This window comes from Lepidochelys kempii, chromosome 9, assembly GCF_965140285.1.
Source record: "Lepidochelys kempii isolate rLepKem1 chromosome 9, rLepKem1.hap1, whole genome shotgun sequence".
Classification (NCBI taxonomy): domain Eukaryota; kingdom Metazoa; phylum Chordata; order Testudines; family Cheloniidae; genus Lepidochelys; species Lepidochelys kempii.
Window position 1 is genome coordinate 22,935,254 of NC_136388.1, and position 20,369 is coordinate 22,955,622.

Consider the following 20,369-nt stretch of genomic DNA (forward strand, 5'->3'; position numbering starts at 1 on the left):
TCCAGTCTGTTAGTGAATTTTGAGGTCACCAATTACTGTCCCTATGACCCAATAAGCAATATACAATGTACCTGACCAATATATACTTTCCACTGTTTAGGAGACAATGCCCCAGCCAAAAGCTAGAATGCCCCCTGCCTTGATCTATTTGAAAGGCCTGGCATGCCATGATAGGTTACAATCTCCTACATGTTTTTGGAAGCTATTTGTATTTTTTGTGTTTTCACTCTGAATCAGTTAAGTTATATCAAAATCAATGTAATCGGTCACAGATTTGAAACAGGTTATAGATGAGTATGATCAATTCATTTATTTTTAGACCCAAAGAGTTCCAGAGATGGTCACAATCTTCATAATGTTCCTGAGTATAGATATTGCATTTGGTTCTCTAATTTACCACATTTTAGAAAAGTGTGTAAAAATCTCCCCTGAAGAGGCACAAATATTCCTTCCAAAGCTAGTTATAATTTATGATCATTAAATTGGCTTATATACCTCTCTTTTAGAGAGCAGCATAGGAATCACATTTATATTGCAGAACAGCACCAAGGTTCCCCACCTTTTCCTGGAGAACACAAACACAAAACTCTGAGGATATACTTAACTAAGGATCCATACTTTTTTCAGGAGAACAAAATATCAATGAAAATCTGTCCTCCAGCGGCTGCTATCACCACCTAAAATGCTTAGCAATCAATGTTGTTCCATGTGGCTCTGGGAAAAATGGTCTGATGCACGGTTGCAATCTTACTTGTTTAAACACTTTTGCCTTAATGCATGTTTGAGAAACCATGAAAAGTTTTTACTTTGTAATTAATTAGTCAAAAGCTTAATCCTAAATTCCCCCCACCGGACTTGACTAGTTCATTTATATCAGTGCCTACTGGTGAAACCAGCGAAGAAGTAGTTGTAGAGAGAAACTGTACTTACAGGAGTGCTGCCAACGGAAAAAGTGTTCATGCTGATCGAACTGCTCATCTTGTCAGATGACAAGGAAGGTGGTGATGGACTGCGCTTCTCCAAGTGGTCCTGGCACGGCAAATCCTGACGCTGTAGATATTTGCGCCATGCTTGCTGAATACTGATTGTAATTCAAAATACAAGTGAATATGTATAAACAACAGGTTCTCCATCCAGCACAACTTCGTAAAGTTCGAGGAGACTTTCTCTGGGGGGGAAAGCTACATGCATTGTATTAGCAAAAAGGTATCCAACTTATTTAGTCCTTTTTTGCTTTGTGACTTACTTGTGAACAGATAAGCTTTTACTAATATTATTTATATTTTTTCAACATATATTATGAGAACAGATAACAATCCATAGAGGGTTCTTATATTACCCACTATGTCTGTTGTTTGTGGTGTGCTATTGGCTACCTAAGTCAAATGGTTTCTGCTCCTTCATTGGCTATCTCAAACTTTATAAACAGAGAGGAAATATTCCTGGTGTGAATAGTGGATACTCATATTCATATACAACACACTTGTTCACATGGAAGTTCAAGTATTCACACTCAGAACAGCCACTTACAACCCCAAAAAGCATTCAGAAATATGCCCACAGAGAAGCAAACAATAAAAAGATACTAACATGGTTGACCCAAACAACTATTCAATATAGAGCATTTGCATTAGTCACTCAATTCTAACAAAGATATTCGATAGACGAGAAATATTTATGCACTTTAAAAGTGTAACTGGAAACAAGAATTGCTTAGGAATTCTTGGAATTGCAAAAGTGATTAACTCCTTGAAGACTATAATTACATCAACAATTCTAAAACATCTTAAATAGGTTGTAATAAGTAAACATCTGTCTCATCAGAGAAAAGATGGGCTTCAGAAGCTCATTTGTCAATCTTGCTGCCAGCTTATGATACAGACACAATTAGAATATCAGAGGCCAGATCCTGGCCCATACCGAATCCACTTTGTGCTGCTGTAGAAGGACAAAGGGGACTTAAGATTGTCTTAAATAAGCAACTGAGGAGTCATCTGGAATGGGGCATTTTCAGCTGTCACTGAACTAGAGCTCTATGCCACCCCTTCCATGGAGGGAGCATATTGGGGGCACACCAGGGCACTCCTGGAACATGCTATGGCTCTGTGATTCTTACAACATGTAACTTCCCATAGCTTTTGTGCAGAAAAGGAAAAATATGACCCTATGTGACTATGAGTTATAGTCCATTTCTACCAGATAATTTGTATGATCAGCCTGGGCATTTTCTCATTGCACTAATTTCTCTGTTTATTTCAACATATACATATCCCACTGTAATTTTACCTAGCCAGGACACCAGCAGGAGGGAGTCATACACAACACACCTTAAAAGAACACTAAGGTTCTGATGCAAACTAGCAAAAACTAAAGTCAGAAGTTAAGGCTGAATTGGTCTTGGGAACAGAAGCACCACACTGGCAGACTCCTCCTTCCAAAGTTACATAAGGAGCTTTTCATTCCAAATTTTCAGCTTGAAACAAGTTTATAGAGTTCTCATATTAAATTCAGTAATTTATGAGAGTACCATGTAATGTATACTTGATTTTGGGTGCTAAACAAATACAAACAATAAAAAGACTTTGCTTTCGAAGTGAAATTTTATTTTTAGAGCATGATTTCAAATACTCAGATTCCCCATTCCTAATTATATCTCTGTTGCTGTACTTGTCACCAGATGGCAGTGTGATATCAACTATGCATTTATGGGCGGGGGAAGACAGATTTGTAAGAAATATTAGTCATCAAAATATCTAGAACAGTAATAGCTTTAATGTGAAATATTTGAATGCATTCAAGGTATAATCTACGTACTCCGCAAAAAGTCGGTACTAAAAACTGTTGTAATGCTCCTTATTTATCTATTGTTCTAGTCTAACAGGCTATTTATAACATCTTTTAGGTTTAAAACAATGGAGGTTTTCATTTAATTGGGTGTGAAAATTAATAAAACAATCGATAAAATAACCCCCAGATGATTTTGATATTACATTAATTTATTTTATGCTTCCCTCCTTTTTCAGTTTTTGATGTACACCAAAGATTTTTTTTTTGATTGACAACATGTAAATGCAACAGAGAAGTCAGGGAGAAGGCTGGGGGCTTTAGGTGCTGAGTACAAAGGCAATTAAGATTTTTGGACCTGAGGAGGTGGACATGGGAGTCATGTTGGATTGTGTGATAAGCACATTAGCTGCTTGTGCCTACTAAAATATCCCTTCTATTTCGGCAGGGGAGTGGCCATCCTGGGTGTCTGGTTCAGAGGGAGGGTGTGACCTCTAGTATCTAGGTTCCCTCTCCTTCTCCTTTCCACCTGCCCACAATGCACGTGAGGATCATGCGTGGGTAGGGGTGGGGGAGGCTGGAGTCTCCTCCCCTGGTCACCCACTGGTTAATTCAGTGCATGAAGGAGCTGATTGGCTCTACCAAATCTCCCATCCCCTCTGTATTTAAGCATTCCAAGTATCTAGCACCCATTCTTGCCCCTGGATGCTTCCCCACCCACCCGTCCTGTAGGAGGTATAGGTGTGTCACAGCTGGCTTTCCAGGCTTGCTGGAGGTCTGATGAAAACCCCTGATCCTTCCTTAGGATCAGGAAGGAATTTTTCCCTCTGAGCAAGATTGGTATCGGATGGTGGGTTTTTGTTCTGTTATTATTGCTTTTGGCACAGCATCCTGGAGGTGTGGTAGGTGGAGACAAAGGTAAGGGACATCACCTGCAAGGGTGGAGGTAACAAAGTCCAAAACAGGTAGGACGTGTCCAGTGTGAGTAATACGCTTCAGGGGCCCAGCTCCTGTGAAAAACCTGAGCATAGAAGATAGGAGGTAGTGGTGGACTGTGAACTCTCCTCATCTGCCCTCATTCCCACTTGCAAGGGGAAGGTGGTGGGATTCAGCAATGCACTGAGCCAAACTCATGATTAAGGTGACCAACCCTAATTCCTTGGTTGAATAGCATGAACCCATTTAACCTCTCACAGGACTCGGTTAATGCCCAGTCAGCCCCCACTTACTGTTAAATCTAATAAATGACCACCTGCTGGTTTAAGTTCATTCTCGTGTCTATGTCTTTGTTCTCTGTCATGCCCTGATCTTTAGGTTTCAGAGTTAACAACCCTTTGAGAAAGATGCCAACAGTTCACCTCTCCCACAGCTATTGTTACCTACAGGTTACCTGCAGACTCAGGAAGACATATAAATATTGATTTACATTGGGTTAATATTCTTAAGAATTTATTCACAGGTGTGAGAACTAGAAAATTTTAAAAAACCAGTGAATACTTAAAAAGAAAAGGAGGACTTGTGGCACCTTAGAGACTAACCCATTTATTTGAGCATGAGCTTTCGTGAGCTACAGCTCACTGCATCGGATGCATACTGTGGAAAGTGTAGAAGATCTTTTTATACACACAAAGCATGAAAAAATACCTCCCCTCCTTTTCATGCTCTTTGGGGTGGGCACTAGTATAGAAAAAAAAATGCATGAATGAAAATTAGATATCATCTCACTATACCCAAATAGTACAACTACCAAACTTTGTGCAACTCCATGTGAGATATTTTATGAACATTTAATGAGCTTGTGATACTTTGTACCTCGGAGGAAACACCTTACACCCCCATTTTCATTTTTATAAAATGATCGAGCGGTATCCAGTGCAAAGTTTGTCATGTTGAGTGTCTTCAGAAGGCTCATGATGCACTGAGCATGGCTGTTATAGTAATTGTTACAGTAATGTTATAGGTTATAATTTCATGTATGTAGTTATGAGGCTGAAAATGTATCCTGTGGCTTAAAATAAGCCCAGGAAAAAACTTTCCAAGAGCAGGGTGTTGGGTTAGGTAGGTGGGTGGGAGGTGGTTGTCTTGAGTAGCTGGAAGGCTGGATACTATTAGGGTGTGCTGTTGGGAATGGGCTGGGATTGCTGGGGGTGGGGAGGTAGAGTGCTGTACCGGTAGCTGAGGGTCTGATGGCTCTGAGGGTGTGGCTGGGGCATGGTCAGGTGTTTAGGGTCTAGCAGGGAGGCAAGGGTCTGGAGTCAGGCAGAGGGTCTGGGGTCTCTCTAGGGCAGTAGGCTGGGAGTTTGGAGGAACCTGGGCCAGTACAGAACCTCCTCTCTTTCTGCACCTCACAGTGAGTCACCGGCCACTCTTCCCCACTCTGGGGCTGTTCTTCCTCCTTCTCTGCTTGGATGCAGCAGGGAGAGGTAGCCATGAAGCCTGACGACTTGAAGTTTGGCTTCACCGTGGCCGCAGATGGACCTGCAGCACTTGCCCTCAGCTCCACCAAATGTATGATATTCAGGCTGAGCAGCAGGCATGAGTGACCGGGCTGCCAAACATGGGAGTATCACATGAGATGAGTGGTAGTACTGAGAAAGCCATAAAATCATTGCTGACATGCTTTGGATTATTTCCCAAGACACTGGATGGACTGCTGTGTCACATGCTCAGTATGATACCATGCTTCCATCAGAAAGAATGCATAAATGCCAGAGTTTAGGTTCAGATTCTTCTTATTTACAGAGTAGCAAATATTTAAAGATGCAGTATTATATTCTAGATTTTTGACCATCCACTTGTTCTACAAATTCCATCTGCAATTCTCCCATACTTCCATATTTATTCATTTTTGTCTGTTTATACACCAACCCAAATTAATATTAAGCCTAGTGTGTCTTCTGTTTATTCTCTCCTTCCCCCTGAATTGTCCAGGATGTTGCAATTTTCATGGGTCACATTATTTTTCATCTCTACACCTAAGTCAATCTCATCAATTTGTCATTTTCTATAGTCTTCTGTGTTACTCCCCAGTAATCCTTTCCACCACCTAATTCCAGGTGCAAGTCTTAAGATAATGGAGTCCAAATTGCAAAAGAAATGGTTCATTTCAAGAGAAAATGTCTTCTAAAAATGAAGACATGCTCATTATTTTTGTTAGAACAAAGAAATCGTCCTGGTCTCATTTGTAACTGGGCGCAGTCACAAATGGGGGGCAGTGACCCAGAACAACAGGCATTTTGAATAATGCATTAACCATGGTGTTAGAGCCTGATAAGTGCCCATTTTAGTCAATGGGCAACTTTCCTTAGAGTCCCAACGTGACACACTGTACTTCAAAGTAACTCCCTGGAACCCCATATTCACCACTGTGATACAATAGGATATGTTCCATACAATGCATGCCTTGGGAGGTATCATTTAAGAAGTCTTGATCTGTTGAACCTTAACATCCTGTTGAATTGCATGTGTTGTTATTGTATGTGAAGTTTCGAAGTATTGCTATATGCACTTGTGAAGGAGCAAAGAGACTGCAGCCAGGCACAGCAGGGGTTCAAGAACACCTATGGGTTCAACTAGCTCTGCCCTGTTATACCTGCAGCCAATGCCAGGCCTGGAGGAAGAAAAAAAGGGAGCCTGGCAGAAATTCTCGGCATGCCTGCCTGAAGGCACAGACGAGCAACCTGCTGCCAGTGCAGCCACTGGAGGCAAGTAAATTTTTGTCTGCCGAGGTGAGCCCACAGATAAGCCCCAACTGTGGGGCAACTGGACTTGCAGGGTCATGCCCCAAACGAAAAGGACTTGCATAAGGAGCAGGCCAGGAAAACAGACCCTGAACCCCCACTCACGGCTGGGAGAAAGTCCCATCTCCCCTGTTTAGGGGTTGAGCGATACAGGACCCTGGGCCAGGACCTGAGGGAGAAGGAGGGGTCAAGTCCCCCTACAGCCCCCCAACCAATGATCTAGCCAGTAGGCTACCCGGCCACTGAGGGCCCTATCGGTACTACTGAAATATATTGTGAGGTTAGGAAACACCCAGTGTCAGCCTTTCAGGAAGGACAAAGGAGCACCTATCACTGGTCAGATGGGTGTTGATGGCCCATCAATAAAACAATCCATTCTCCCAGAAGCTCCTTACAGAAGGCATGTACACAATGGAGGCTGCTTTACCAAAGGGGACTGACTGATCCCTGGGTCACAGCAAGGATCTTTCTAGCAGCTGGAAGAAGGCATAAAAAGAGAGACCGTGACATCATCACTTGGCCTCCTCCCCTCATCTCAACACCTGGAAGAGCATCTGGAAGAAAAAGACTTTGAAGTGGGGAAGCTTGGTCCCAGGTCGGAAGGGCTCCAGTCTGTGCATTGAGGAAACGGAAGCTGCCTGTGCCATTTGTTAGAATGAGACACTGCTTGATTTAAATCTTGCTAAACCTGTTTAAGTTAGAACTTAAGAAACAAAAATAAATTGAGTTTAAGTAACCAACTCTGATCTCTATGTCAGCAAGTCATCACTTAAAATCTATCTTTCTGTCGTTAACAAAACGGTTATATTTTACCTAAAATTGTGAAGTGCTTGAGGAATCTTAGCTCAGACCACACAGCCTAGTGCAGGGGTCTCAAACTCAAGTGACCATGAGGGCCACTGCATTGGCCTGAGGGCCGCATCACTGACACCCCCCCATCACTGCCCCCAATCCCGCCCCCACTCCACAGCTTCCATGAGGCTCTGCCTCTTCCCACCCCTTCTCTGCCCCCATTCCAACCCCTTCCCTGAAGTCCCCACCCCAACTCCATCCCCTTCCTGCCCCCCAGGGAGTTGAGGTGCAGGGTGCAGCAGGGGGTTGGGGTGCAGGCAGGGGGCTCAGGGCAGGGGGCTGGGGTGCAGGATGCAGGAGGGGCTCAGGGTGCGGACTCCGGCCGGTGCCGCTTACCTAGAGCGGCTCCAGGGTGGCAGCAGTGTGCACCGGGGCCAGGGCAGGATCCGGCCTGCAGGCTCTAGTTTGCCCACTCCTGGCCTGGAGGTAGGCCAGGGCGGGGGAGGAAGAGGAGGGGGTGCGGGCAGGCACGGGCTGCTTGGCTGGCTGCAGGAAATAGCATGCAGCCTGCGGGCCGTGTGTTTGAGACCCCTGGCCTAGTGTATGTTCATTCCACACTGAGGGAGTGGCAAATGAGCTTATACTGGCCAGGCTTCTGACCAGTGCAAGATGTTGCAGTTCATGGGTGCAAGGGTGGAGAGCGTCGGGGAATTGGCTGAAGTCTCCCTATTGATGGTTCATGAGTAACTCAGTTGGGTGTGTCCCTGCCTATTGATGGCTGTGAAAGTGCAGTGCCTGCCAGAGGCTTGTGACTTGACATTAGCATCATAGCATGGGGGACACCCACATTGGTGGGTTTGGAGGGCTCAGCAGTCCCACAGTCCAGGTTGCACCCCAGGGAACTTGTGACACCCAGGTCCGGGTTAGGCCCAAAATAGTGTCCCTTATGGCATCACGAGTCTATAGATACTTTGGAAGTAAACACCTAAGTACATTTGTTTTGACTTTATACAATGATTTGGAAAATGTTTAGAGAATCTACTAAGACTTCAAAACCTGTGTGTTATTGAAGTAGTTAAAAATTATGATTTAAAACTTGTGACTTCACCCATGAAACATTTATATCTTGTTCACTTCAATCAGTTTTATGGTTTAGTGCATTACGTTTATATGGAGATGCACTTATCCGTAACACATTTTCCATTTTCAATAAAGGGAGGATATTAAATTTTCCAGACATAACTATCTTCTAGAAAATTCTCTGAAAATATATATATATTATTGAATCTAGTCAATATTTGCATCACTAAATGACACTGACTGGATTTTAATTTGAAACCTTATGTCCCATTAATATTTTAATATTGTATTAATATTTTAATATCTTGAAAACATTTGAGCTTTGCCTTCCAGCAGAAAGTGAAATTCAGTGTGAAATGTAGTTATGAATAATGTTCTTTAAGTAAATTTGCATTGTATCTTGGAAGTTGAGTGAGGCTACTTGAGGCAATTTAAATTTAAGCACCTAAGTTTTCTAAGTTTTCAAAAATGCTACAAGGGGCCTTCTTCCCTGTCTCTGTTTTCTCTTTCCCTCTAGGGATGTACAAATTCCCTTTACATAGAGTTATCAGGCAGGTTCTGAAATAGTCTGTCAATTTTACATGGTTAAATACGAAATGGGTACAACTGTAACAAGTACAGCATTAAGGCCCCAGTTCAGCAGAGCCACTCATATGCTTAAGTTAGTCATGTGCTTAATTACCTTGCTAAACTGAGGCCTCAGAGATTTTTTCCTATTTAAAGCTACTTAGAAATCCAAAACAAACACTAGATAAATTCAGCTCCACAGAAGTTTAACAGTCTCAGCTGTATTGCTGAATCATTTAAACATCTTATATTACTTACATTTTCACTTTTGATTCCAGGGGCTGTAAGTTGATAGGATATTTTTCTATATTATTCTCCACATCCATAGCAATCTGATGGCTATAAAAAAAAGTTTTAATCTATTTCAGCTGACATTTTTATAATCACTATGAAACTACATTCAGACATTTTGACACGTACATAGCAGAGCTACTTATTTAAAAATGCCCCGAGGGGAGAGAGGGGGGGAAACACAGCATCAACCCGACTTAGAAGGGTAACCAAAAAAAATTTTTTGAATTCCAAATTACAATCCCTATCCTGCAACCAGATGCATGCAGACTTCAAGCTTCAACACTAGAACTTTCAGTTTCAGATGCTACAGCACCAGAGACAGATATGCCCGGTGAAGAAACTGATGGACAAAAAACAGTGACAAGTATAACATATTCCTGCTAATTTAACTTCCATCCCAGAGGCTATACTTGAAAAGCTGGCAAGTAAAATGGAAATACTAGAAACCAAATTAATTACAGTAGCAAAAGTCATGCAAGAATAAGAAGAGAGATTCTTATCAACAGAAGTTGACAAAGGAATTTATGATGCAAAGTGTGATAAAGTTAAGAAAACCATAAAAATGCTGGAAGATAAAACTGAAGATCTCAAGAACAGAGGTGAACTCACACAATGGGGACATTGGCTGGGATGGGACTAATTGCATGAGTGAGGACACTGGGCATGAGAGTTCACAAGATGAACTCCACAAGTTCATCCATTTTTATTTTGAAACTTTGGCAACCAATTACATCATCTAACCAGCAGAAGTTTTCAGAAGTTATCCTCCCTTAAGTAAAAATCAGCAAATATTTAGGTGTGAGATATAAAGCCATAAAAATTCTTCGCATCTCTCCAAGTGAAATATAAAACGTGCACACACAAAAACCCAAACAAACCCTCTGCAAGCATCCCTCAGAAGGCAATACTTACAGCTCAAACTTATAAGAGTGCATATTTAAAGCAAGTGATTACTCTTTGCTATGTCCCCTTTTGTGTTTTGCTATTCTACTTTGTACAGCTCAAACGCCTGCTCCCAGTATTGTCAGTCCTGACAATAGTTGTAGCATGTTGAAACATTATAGTTACTTCTTTCAAACTAGCTTGTCCAGTGCACTAATCGTTATACTAAAAATATATTGCTTGAGTGATTTTTTACTATATTATGAGAAAATGCTATGCAAACCACTCCAAAATCTTTTCGTACGTACCTTTCAAGTAAATATTTGTCATCAATAACTTGTTCTAAGGTATGCTGCAGCCTTTTGGGTTCTTCCTGCAAGGAAAGAAATAAAAGATTTCAACACGCTGACATTATTATTATTAACAAACATTTATATTGCAGCAGTGCCTGAGGCCTCACCCAAATCAGGACCTAGGCACTATACAAACATATAGTAAACAGCAGTCCCTACCCCAGTCTTTATCTAAACACCTATTCTTAGATTTCTAATCACATTTATTTATCTCAAAGTACCTTTCAAAGGAGGTCAGTATCACCACCACTAGCTATCCATGGGGAAACTGAGGCACAGAGGTGAAGTGACTTGCCCAAGGTCACCCGGCTTTGCGCACACAAGAACACACATGTTTCTATTTATAAATGCATCCAAAGGTACTTCAATAAGTGAGCAAAACAGACAGAACCGCCACCTCCAAATGAATTGTATGCCTCAAGGTGTTCCAAAGGCCAAATTCACAACAGCTAAAGGCAGTCGCCCATATATTATCTTAGCCTATACTTCACAATAGCCAACAGCTAGCTACAGAAAGTATCACATACTATAATGGCCAGGGTCACAGAATCAACAGCTCTGATAAATACACATGCCCAAAGCGTGCACAACATAATGTCAAAACAAAACAAGCCTCCCCACGCACACCTCAATGAAACAGGTTTTCAGAAATCCACTTTAACTCCCTCTAAACTGGAGAATCTTAGTCAGCTTTGAAAGAGTTTAAGCTTTAGCAGATATTTCTTGCACAAATTCGAGGGTCCCCCCCCATTTTCTTTTAAAAGCCATCTCTTCCCTCACTTGTTGTGTTTTTATTCTGTACATATAAAAGACTACTATGACACTGAATGCTCCCTTCATAATCCATTATTTGGGAAACTTTGGGCTTGTTACGTGAGCACCTAATTTAGAGTTAGGCATTTTCCCCCAGCCTGGATGAAACGGTTTAATTTCTACACCAGCACGGTATGTTTTGTAATCCAAAACAAACCCCTAAGGGCAACTGAGAGGAAACCAGTAAATTCTTCAACATGCCCAGGACTTTCCCTGAAAAATAGGTACTGAACCTGCAAAAACCAGTCTGAGGGTATGTTCCTATTGTTGCGTACTTATCTTTTCTGATTAAGAAAAAAGTAGGTATGGACAAGAAACTGCCAAGGGTTCTCACTTTCAGCCATTTCCTTTTGTTCTACCATTGAACAATGCTAAGATCTCATAATTAAGGGAACCACTAGCTGGGAGTTTAAGCCCAACATCTTTACCGTGGCGTCAGCATTAGTCCCTGTTTTTCATAGAGGAAATTCCTTAAAGATTTCTCTTAGTAAAAACAGGTCAGGGATTGTTTAAATCCAAACATGGCCCAGTCCATCTCCCATTCCAGTTAATAGGGGTTTTCCCAGTGAATTCAATAGGAGTTCAATCTACCCCTTAAATCACAGCACTGAGCTACAGTTTGAGAAGCAGAAATTGAACCTGGTTGACAGGTTTTTATTGTCCAAAAGGTGTGACAAAAGGAAAAAGTCCACTTACATTTTTAAAATTCCTTTGCTTTTAATAAAACCATTAGTAACCGGTGGGAAAATTGGTTTACAAATATGACTCAAAACAGTTTTGTTTTGCTTGAAACATAAATCTAAGTAACAATAAACTGCTGAATAAGGTTTAAGGCAGCGCAGGACAGGACTATTGGTCACCAAGGTCCCCTAGAAAAGCAATCCAAAGCACCTCTAGGGTCTAGACTGGAATACAGCCATATTCCTTTACTCCACCCTGACAGGGAATGAAATCTCAGAACATACCGCAAAAAGATTCCCTAACACACCAAACACTGCTTTCTCACAATGAAAGGGATACAGAGATGACTATTAGTCAACTTCCATATAGAGATAGATTAACTCTATCTACATCCAATAGTGCATAGAAATTCTAGGGTGCAGCATGGATATTGAGTATTTGCAGTACAGTACAGACCAAGAGGCCCCAATCAGTGATTTAGGGGGCAGAGTGGAGGAGTGGCTCATTATGCTAGGCACTGTACAGGTGTGTAGTACAAAGAGAGTCCCTGCTGAAAGAGTTTACAATCTTGGATAATGACAAGATGCTACAGATGGATGAAACAAACAGGGACGTGTGAAAACTAAGACAGACCCGTAGGAGCATGTTTTCATATAGACTAACTTTGTACACAAAACATAGCTCACTACCAGTCTTGCCATTAGTAACCAGCAGGTTTCTGTAGGCTTCGTGGCAGAACTGAGTCTTAACAAGAGATCTGAAGGACAATAAAATGTCAGTTTTACTTTCGTTTTCCCGGGGAATTTTGGTCATAAATGAGGGGTGGACGGGAAAAGTGTGTGGAGTTGTTTGTGGTAGAAGGAGCTTGCCTCTTCTGTTGCTTGTGGTGAAAGGGCTTCACCCAACGCAATTTTTATGTTTCTGAGTGATGGTTCCAGCCATTAGAAGTCATCAGTGGGAACTTCTTAGAGGATACAACTAACGTCATGGGGCTCCCATTTGTCCCTCTTGCAGTGGGTTCTCCGATTCTTTCACTGGGGTGAGTACTTCATGCAACTGTTTGCACACCCCTCTTTGGGGAAATGGATGTGGCCTATTGCCCCCTTTGCATGGTGAGACCTTCTTCCCAGACAGCTAAATGCAACCACTGTTTGTGATCTACTCCGGGGAAAGCAAGTTCCAGTGTCCGGAGCCTCACTGACCTGCTCGTCATTAAACAAACAAAGTAACGTATTTTACCCCCATAATATAAAGTTATTAAAAACATGGACTATTCAAAAACAGCAGCACTACTCCATCTGCAGCTTCATGTGTCTTGCAGTTTGTTTTTGTGAATTAGTCTCTTGATAATCCAATATACGTACTGCACTTGAAGGCCATTCAAGAAGTCAACATGTGGTTTCATGTCATCTCTTAACTCATTAATTTCAGAATAAAAAAAAAAAAAAACTAAAAAAAGAAGCCAATGAGGGTCAAGCAAGGATTTTAAGTAAATTATCTCTCCTGCTAGCACAGATTTTCTCAAGGTCAGAAAGGTTAAAGTAATTAAAAAGACAAAAATGAGGAAATTTGCATTATATAGACCCCTTCTGTATCTTAGCTGATCTGAGGATAAATTAAACAAACATTTTGGTTTGCAGTAAAATCATTGCCATATTTAACACCACAACAGCTCAGCCATCCATATGCTCTGCCTTCTCAAATAAAGCCTATATTGTGGAACAGAGGAATTTTAGATGGCACTTTTTAATCTTATACAAGAGTGCCTAGATAGTGTGCTGTATAAAATGAAACAAGATCAATCAGTAGCTGATATACAGCTTTTATTTCCTGGTGGCCTTGGAAGCACTATTATGCATAAAACATAGTTTTGCAGAAGATTTGTAAAGATGGCAAGTTTTTTACCCCAAATTTTCCCCCTCTGGATCTCTAATTGTAATAATCACTATTGTTGACATACAGTAACTGCTAAATTGCTCTGCAAGGTTTAGAAAAGTTTACCGTTTCCTACTACTTAGCCAGCAATTTAAACTGGCCGAACCATGAAACATCTGTTTTATTCTTACCTTCTATTTCTACTCTCCTACAAGATTATCTTTTTCTCATGTGATATAAATTAGAAACTCAAAATTGCCTGTCTCTGAAGTACGATTGAACGTAAAAGATAACCTTTTAGTTTCCTGAATCACTCCACTGGTCATTTTGTTTTCAGTATATCCCAGAGCATCGCAAGGTAATTTAGAATGTGAAAACAATTTGTGATTGACTTTATATATTGCCATGGGTGACAAAACCTGCATTACTTACATAAATCATTTTTGGTGTTTGACATCATTTTATATTAACCTCAGGGTGAAGACAAACTGAAAAAATTGGTTGTGACATTTTTGACCATTCAATCATTCAATTAAATATCATTGAACATTCTTTATGGAAGTTGTAATAAGGCAACTACAAAAGAGGCGAGTAATGTTTGTATAATTTGGAAGAGTAGAAGACATAAAATCTATACTAATTTCAGTTTTGTGTCATTAAACATGAAGTATTGATTATTGCTCCTTGCAACAAAATTTATGAAGCTAGCTATGTTGTTGTGTCCACATAAAGTGATTCTGATGTTTTGCCCTCAGACCCCAAGTGCTATAAATGATGGGTTACAGTGACAGCTGGGATGCTGTTGTTCCAATTCACAGCCTGAGGAGATACATTTCATAGATTACACCAGAAGTGACCCAGCTGCAAACTCTAACTTCAGAAAATTAAATTGGAAGAGATCCAGACCTCTGTTGCAATACACTGAGACTTACAATGCCTCTATAAACCTTGTTATAATGTAAATCTACTGTAACATCTACTGTAGCTTTCTCTTTCTTTACTGTTATGCATGGACATTAATAAGTAATCGGGTTTATAAAAAGTTTGCAATGACAGCTAGAAATGCAAGGTTGCTTTTTAGATGAGGTGGCTAAAATAGCTGTATCCTGTCATTTTGTCAATGAGGTTACACATTCTATTTGTGTATTAATGTTTCTGTAGCCTTGTAGATCTGTACATTTAACGAAGGATAATGCCTAGCTATTGCACATAAATTTGGGAACACTGTAACGTTCCAGTATGGAAAACTATTTCAAGATGTAGATGTATCACAAGCATGTAATCTGCATAAAAGCAAAGCAGGGCTTAGGCGATATTTTCATATCCTACTAGCATATTCAGAATACATTATGAGAACTTGCTTTTACCAGTTACATAGGGTCTCAGTTATAGAATAACAAGGAGTGTGGGTCTTATTTCTTTCTCTCTCTGGGGGATTGCTGGATCCTGCTCTGTACAGCCAAAAGGCCAGCTCTGTGAGGGCCCATATGTAGTGATACAGGCCCTTATCTTGCGAAATTACCCATGTAGAGTTCAGAGTAGCAGCCGTGTTAGTCTGTAGCCGCAAAAAGGAGTACTTGTGGCACCTTAGAGACTAACAAATTTATTTGAGCATAAGCTTTTGTGAACTACAGCTCACTTCACTGGATGCATACAGTGGAAAATACAGTGGGGAGATTTATATACACAGAGAACAGTAAACAATGGGTGTTACCATACACACTGTAACAAGAGTGATCAGGTAAGGTGAGCTATTACCAGCAGGAGAGTGGGGGGCGGGGGGAACCTTTGTAGTGATAATCAAGGTTGGCCATTTCCAGCAGTTGACAAGAACGTGTGAGGAACAGTGGCGGGGAGGGGGAGGAATAAACATGGGGAAATAGTTTTACTTTGTGTAATGACACATCCACTCCCAGTCTTTATTCAAGCCTAAATTAATTATATTCAGTTTGCAAATTAATTCCAATTCAGCAGTCTCTCGTTGGAGTCTCTGATATTTCTACCTTGAGCTTTGGTACTAACCAACCAGACTCAGATTATGTCGCTGTAGAATGTTAGATACCTTGTTTCAGACTCTATAGGCAGCAGACATGTTTTGGGGGGGGGGGGGGAAAATCAGTGTTCACGTCACACTCCCCGTCAGTACTTAGCCCAGGCAAGCTAATGATCTAACCAGTGAACCAAATTCGGTGATGAATTCTGGTCATATGCCACCTGAGGCACATACACTAGGAAGATAACTTGTTTGGCCCATCTGACAACATAAGAGGTGTGAATGGGTAATGAATTTAGGGAAAAGCCTGGTAAATATCACATCTGCCACCTCCCTTGGCACATGGTAAATTCAAATCAGTATTATACTGCAAATGTGGACCATAAGGGAGGTATGACAGTGTGTCCCCATGTGCAATGGCATTACTGAGTCCAGGTTCAAAAATGAGAGATTTTCAGAAAGATTTTGGCTCTTCTGTTACCATATTAAGCTCCACAGCAGTGGAAATATAGAACTCCCAAGAGACTCTGCAACCACAACTGTAGAACCTGTAATATTAAATATACATTTGTACCAAAGCAAACTGTGAAGTTTCTCCATATATATTTAAAACTCTAGAACATCTACTTTTTTTTTTATAGTCTGAGTTCTCTTTTCATCCAGTTTAAGGCACTTAAAGGGTTAACTGTCCCTCATAATAGTGCTGGGGTTGCCGTGGTGACAGTTCCTCAATCAGATGGATATATTTCTGAGAATGCATGGGAAGTACCAGAGTTTTGCAGAGATTACTCACGCAAGGTACTTGCAAGAAAGGGGTTTACTTTCACATTAATAAGGAAGTGGGGAGGGAAGGAAGAAAAATAAGCAGCAGCAACAGTAAAAATGTTGGGGGCAAAAAACTGTACTGATTTCTGGGGAGTTGCATTTAACTTTATACCAGAAACTGACAGAAAACTGCCTTTTTATGTTAATTACCAACCAAAACCAAAATGATTTACACTTTGCAATTAAAGGGGACTAAGGGAAGGGTTTTACACTAATTCAGAACTTACCTCAACGGAGGAAGTGATAGTCTTTGGAATGTGCAGAGAAGAGAGAGACTTATGTGCAGGAACATTTAGTAAAGAAAACATTTCTTGAACATTTCTAGGCCAGGGGAAATAAATAGTCCAAAAATCTAAAGGACAATCTAATTTCATTCGGAAATGTCTGTTTTTAAAAGCAGTTATTAGTTTAGGTTAAAGAAAATCTGTAACCAAGATAAATTCTGTCAAGACGACAGCTTTCTATTGAGTACTAATAGGGAAGCTACTAATTATGTACATTACTTTTTTCCCCCATTTTACTTCATTTCATGAAGTCTACTGCACTGAGATGAACTGACTGACTCAAGTTACTGCTGGAGGATACAGAAGAGTGCCAATTCTGGTCCCTGCCTTGGTCCCTATTCACTGCTCTCACAAGGCAAAAGGGGCCCAAAATGACCAAGGAAGAATTGCCCTACACTGCTGCTGTGCTGAGGGCACTATACTGATAGTAGCCTTACACTGCTCTGTCTCCCTGACCCTGGCATAGTGGGATATGGCAGGAGTGGGGCTGGATCAGGAATGGCAGAGGGAAGGCTGCCCCTTAGTGTTCCACCCTACACTGATTCAGAACTGTGGATGTAGCTCATAAGCATGTGTGTGAAGGCTGCTATGTTAAAGCAGCGTAGGTCCACCATTTTGCTCCCCTCAGCATCCCAAAGTCCAGCCCATACAAATGCAACACATGATCTCTTCCAAAGTATCTAGCAATATCAGATAATCTGTCACCACTGCGCACAATATCACCGTACCTATTGCAGACTTCCCTACGCTGAACAAGAGGTTTGAAGTTCAGGCTTTTTGTCTCATGGTATCTGGAAGAGATTTGGTGAGGAAGCATGCAATCCAACAGACTGGTTAAAAGAGAATGGTATGACAACTATCGGATTCTGTGGCAAAGAATTTAAGAGTTTAGTACATGTGATTTGACTTGAAAATATTAAAGCTTTAATGGACATTTTTCTCACTAACCAAATAGCCATAGCTCTGGGAGGATGCAATCTATGATAATTAGAAATTCATTACAGTAAAATCAATCAGTCACAGGTAATGGATTTTTTAAATATTGACATGTAAAATTGCTCATGTAAAATTGTTCATGTCTTTCCTTTTTGTGTCAGTAAAGCATCTAAAACCAAAACATGGCTAATCTTGCCTGCCCCTGCAGCTCCCATTAGCCGTGATTCCTGGCCAATGGGAGCAGCAGAGCCGGTGCTGGGGGCAGTGCACAGAGATTACCTGAATGCCCCTCGCCTAGGGACCGCAGGGGCATGCCAACAAGCCGGCACTTGCAGCTCCACCCCCAGCCCCGTGAATGGGAGGAGGCTCTGAGGCTCAGGGACTGGTGTCCAGCCCATGGCACTGAGGCTTGCTACGGGCTGGATGAAAAGAAGCAGTGCCCCCCCCCTTAGCCCAAGGCCCTGGGCTGCAGCCCCTAAAGTCCCTGTGTTAATCTGGCCCTGTTCATGAGGTAGGGCTTCAAGAGAACATGGGACATTCAGCTTCTGTACCTAGAGTTTAGGTTTGGGGCCCATGTGAGATATGCTTGGTCAGACATTGTCTGTGGTTTTCTCTGGACTCTATGGATGATTGGGTGTGGGGCAGTAGGAATCCCAGCCAGCTATTCCTGCTTTCAGCTCTGGGGACATGGAGGCTTAAAGCACCATGTGCTGAGCCCTTCATGCTGGTGGCCAGTTGGGAGCAACATGGCAAGAATGGGAGAAGGATCAAGGGAGGGGATGACCCCAAAGAGGAGACAAACCAGGGGTGGGGGAGGAAACCTGCCTTTCTCCCTTACATGGCTGATGATCCTCCTCTGGCTGTGGGGGAACTGAGAGATTTGACAGTCAGAGCCCTTGGTGCTGGTAGCCATGCTGCTGGTTAGCTAACCCTAAATAAATGTGGGTGTTTGTAAATCTGCCAGAGCAATTTCCCAGGGAAAATGAAAGCAAGTTCTCCCACCAGACACAACTACAACAACAATCTTCTTCACCTGCTAATTTGCATTAAGAGACTTTGTAAGGTTTTCCTGGTGTAAGTAGATGAGCAAAAATTCTGATTTAGCTGCCATGATTACAGAATGTGGAGTTCCATATAGATGTCCCTACACAAGAAAGGGTGACGGGGACCGACCCACAGAGCCATGCCTATCTGGAGGTAGGACAGAGGAACGACAGAGGAACAAATGACTGGAAGGATGAACTGTGGAAACTAGCTCTTTTTCTGTCAGGAGCAAAAGTCAATATTAATGGCCAAGAATCAACATTCCTTGCAACCAAAGTTTTGTAGCAGCTGATGTGGTCTATAGTGTTACGTAAATGTGGCCATGAAGTGATTGCATTGCAGATTTCTTTCCAAGGAGGCCTTTTTGCTTTGGTTCCATGAGGCAGCTAAGGCATGGGAAATATGGCATCTTATCTTGGTACAAATCTTGGCAGGCAGCTCATGTAGCTGTAGAATAGCTTCTTGAATACAGGAATTAATTCATTTAGATTTAATTAACTTCAAAGTCTTGATGCCTTGCTTGATAAGACAGTGACCACATGATCCACACTGGAAGCAGTAAAGCAGATATCAGAAGAGTCCTAGGCAATTTGTATGTTTGAGATTTTAAGGAGAGCAGTCATTGGGCCTCAGTCTTCTGACATGAAGAATGGATGGTGAAAGCTTTCTTACCTTCCTTGAAGGTAATACTGTACAATTAATTCCATGAAAAGAGCAGTTTAGCATCCTAGCGGAGATGTTTAGCAACATAGCGGAGAAGATATTTAAGGTAATCCTAGGCCTTCTGAGAAACGCTGCTGGAGGGTGATGCGTCTATCATCCAAGACAGAATCAGGAGAAGTGGGAAAAGTATAGTCAAGGCATTACTTGAAATAGATGCAAACAAATCTCCAAGGTGTACAGGGGAAAGAGCAACAAGTGCAGAGGAGCCTTATTTGGCTTGAAAGAGAGAGAGAGAGGAACCACTTTGAGGAAATTCTACCCAGATAGTGAAAAAAAAACAGGATTCATTTATCCTTGTTAAGATTATTGAGGTATAGAATACTGGGTAAAAGGATTCAGATTTCCCTTATTTAATTTGTGGATGAGTTCCTATTCTGCCAATGGACAGAATTTCTGGTCTCTAGAAGCTTGCTCTACATTTTCTAGAGAGTTCTGAGCTTGGTCCTCGTTCACATGACCTTGGTCTGCAGTCCAGTGACTGAGATCAGAGTCTCGGGCTGTGTCCAATTTGCCGGGTGGCCAGCTGAGGCAGGGGCACTTCTAGACTGATACAAGGCAGACTAGCGTGGAAACAGGCATGGGCTAGAGTAAGGGTGTACGGAAAGATTTCAGCAAACTAGTAAGAACCCCAGGTAACAAGAGGAGCAAGAACACAGGGAGTCTATTACAATTACTGGCAATGGGAGTGTTCCTGACTAGGTAG

The 20,369-nt window shown here is 41.6% G+C and overlaps 1 protein-coding gene across 1 annotated transcript in view; it reads right to left on the reverse strand.

Annotated features, from left to right (window-relative positions):
- IQCJ (IQ motif containing J) overlaps positions 1 to 20,369 on the reverse strand; it is a 62,721-nt gene that overhangs the window by 3,209 nt on the left and 39,143 nt on the right. Inside the window, exons 3-6 of the mRNA XM_078854331.1 lie at positions 10,448 to 10,512; positions 9,222 to 9,302; positions 4,429 to 4,461; positions 931 to 1,081 (exon numbers count right to left, since the gene is read on the reverse strand). Of these exons, the coding sequence (XP_078710457.1) occupies positions 931 to 1,081; positions 4,429 to 4,461; positions 9,222 to 9,302; positions 10,448 to 10,512 (330 nt within the window). The remainder of the gene's footprint in view (positions 1 to 930; positions 1,082 to 4,428; positions 4,462 to 9,221; positions 9,303 to 10,447; positions 10,513 to 20,369) is intronic.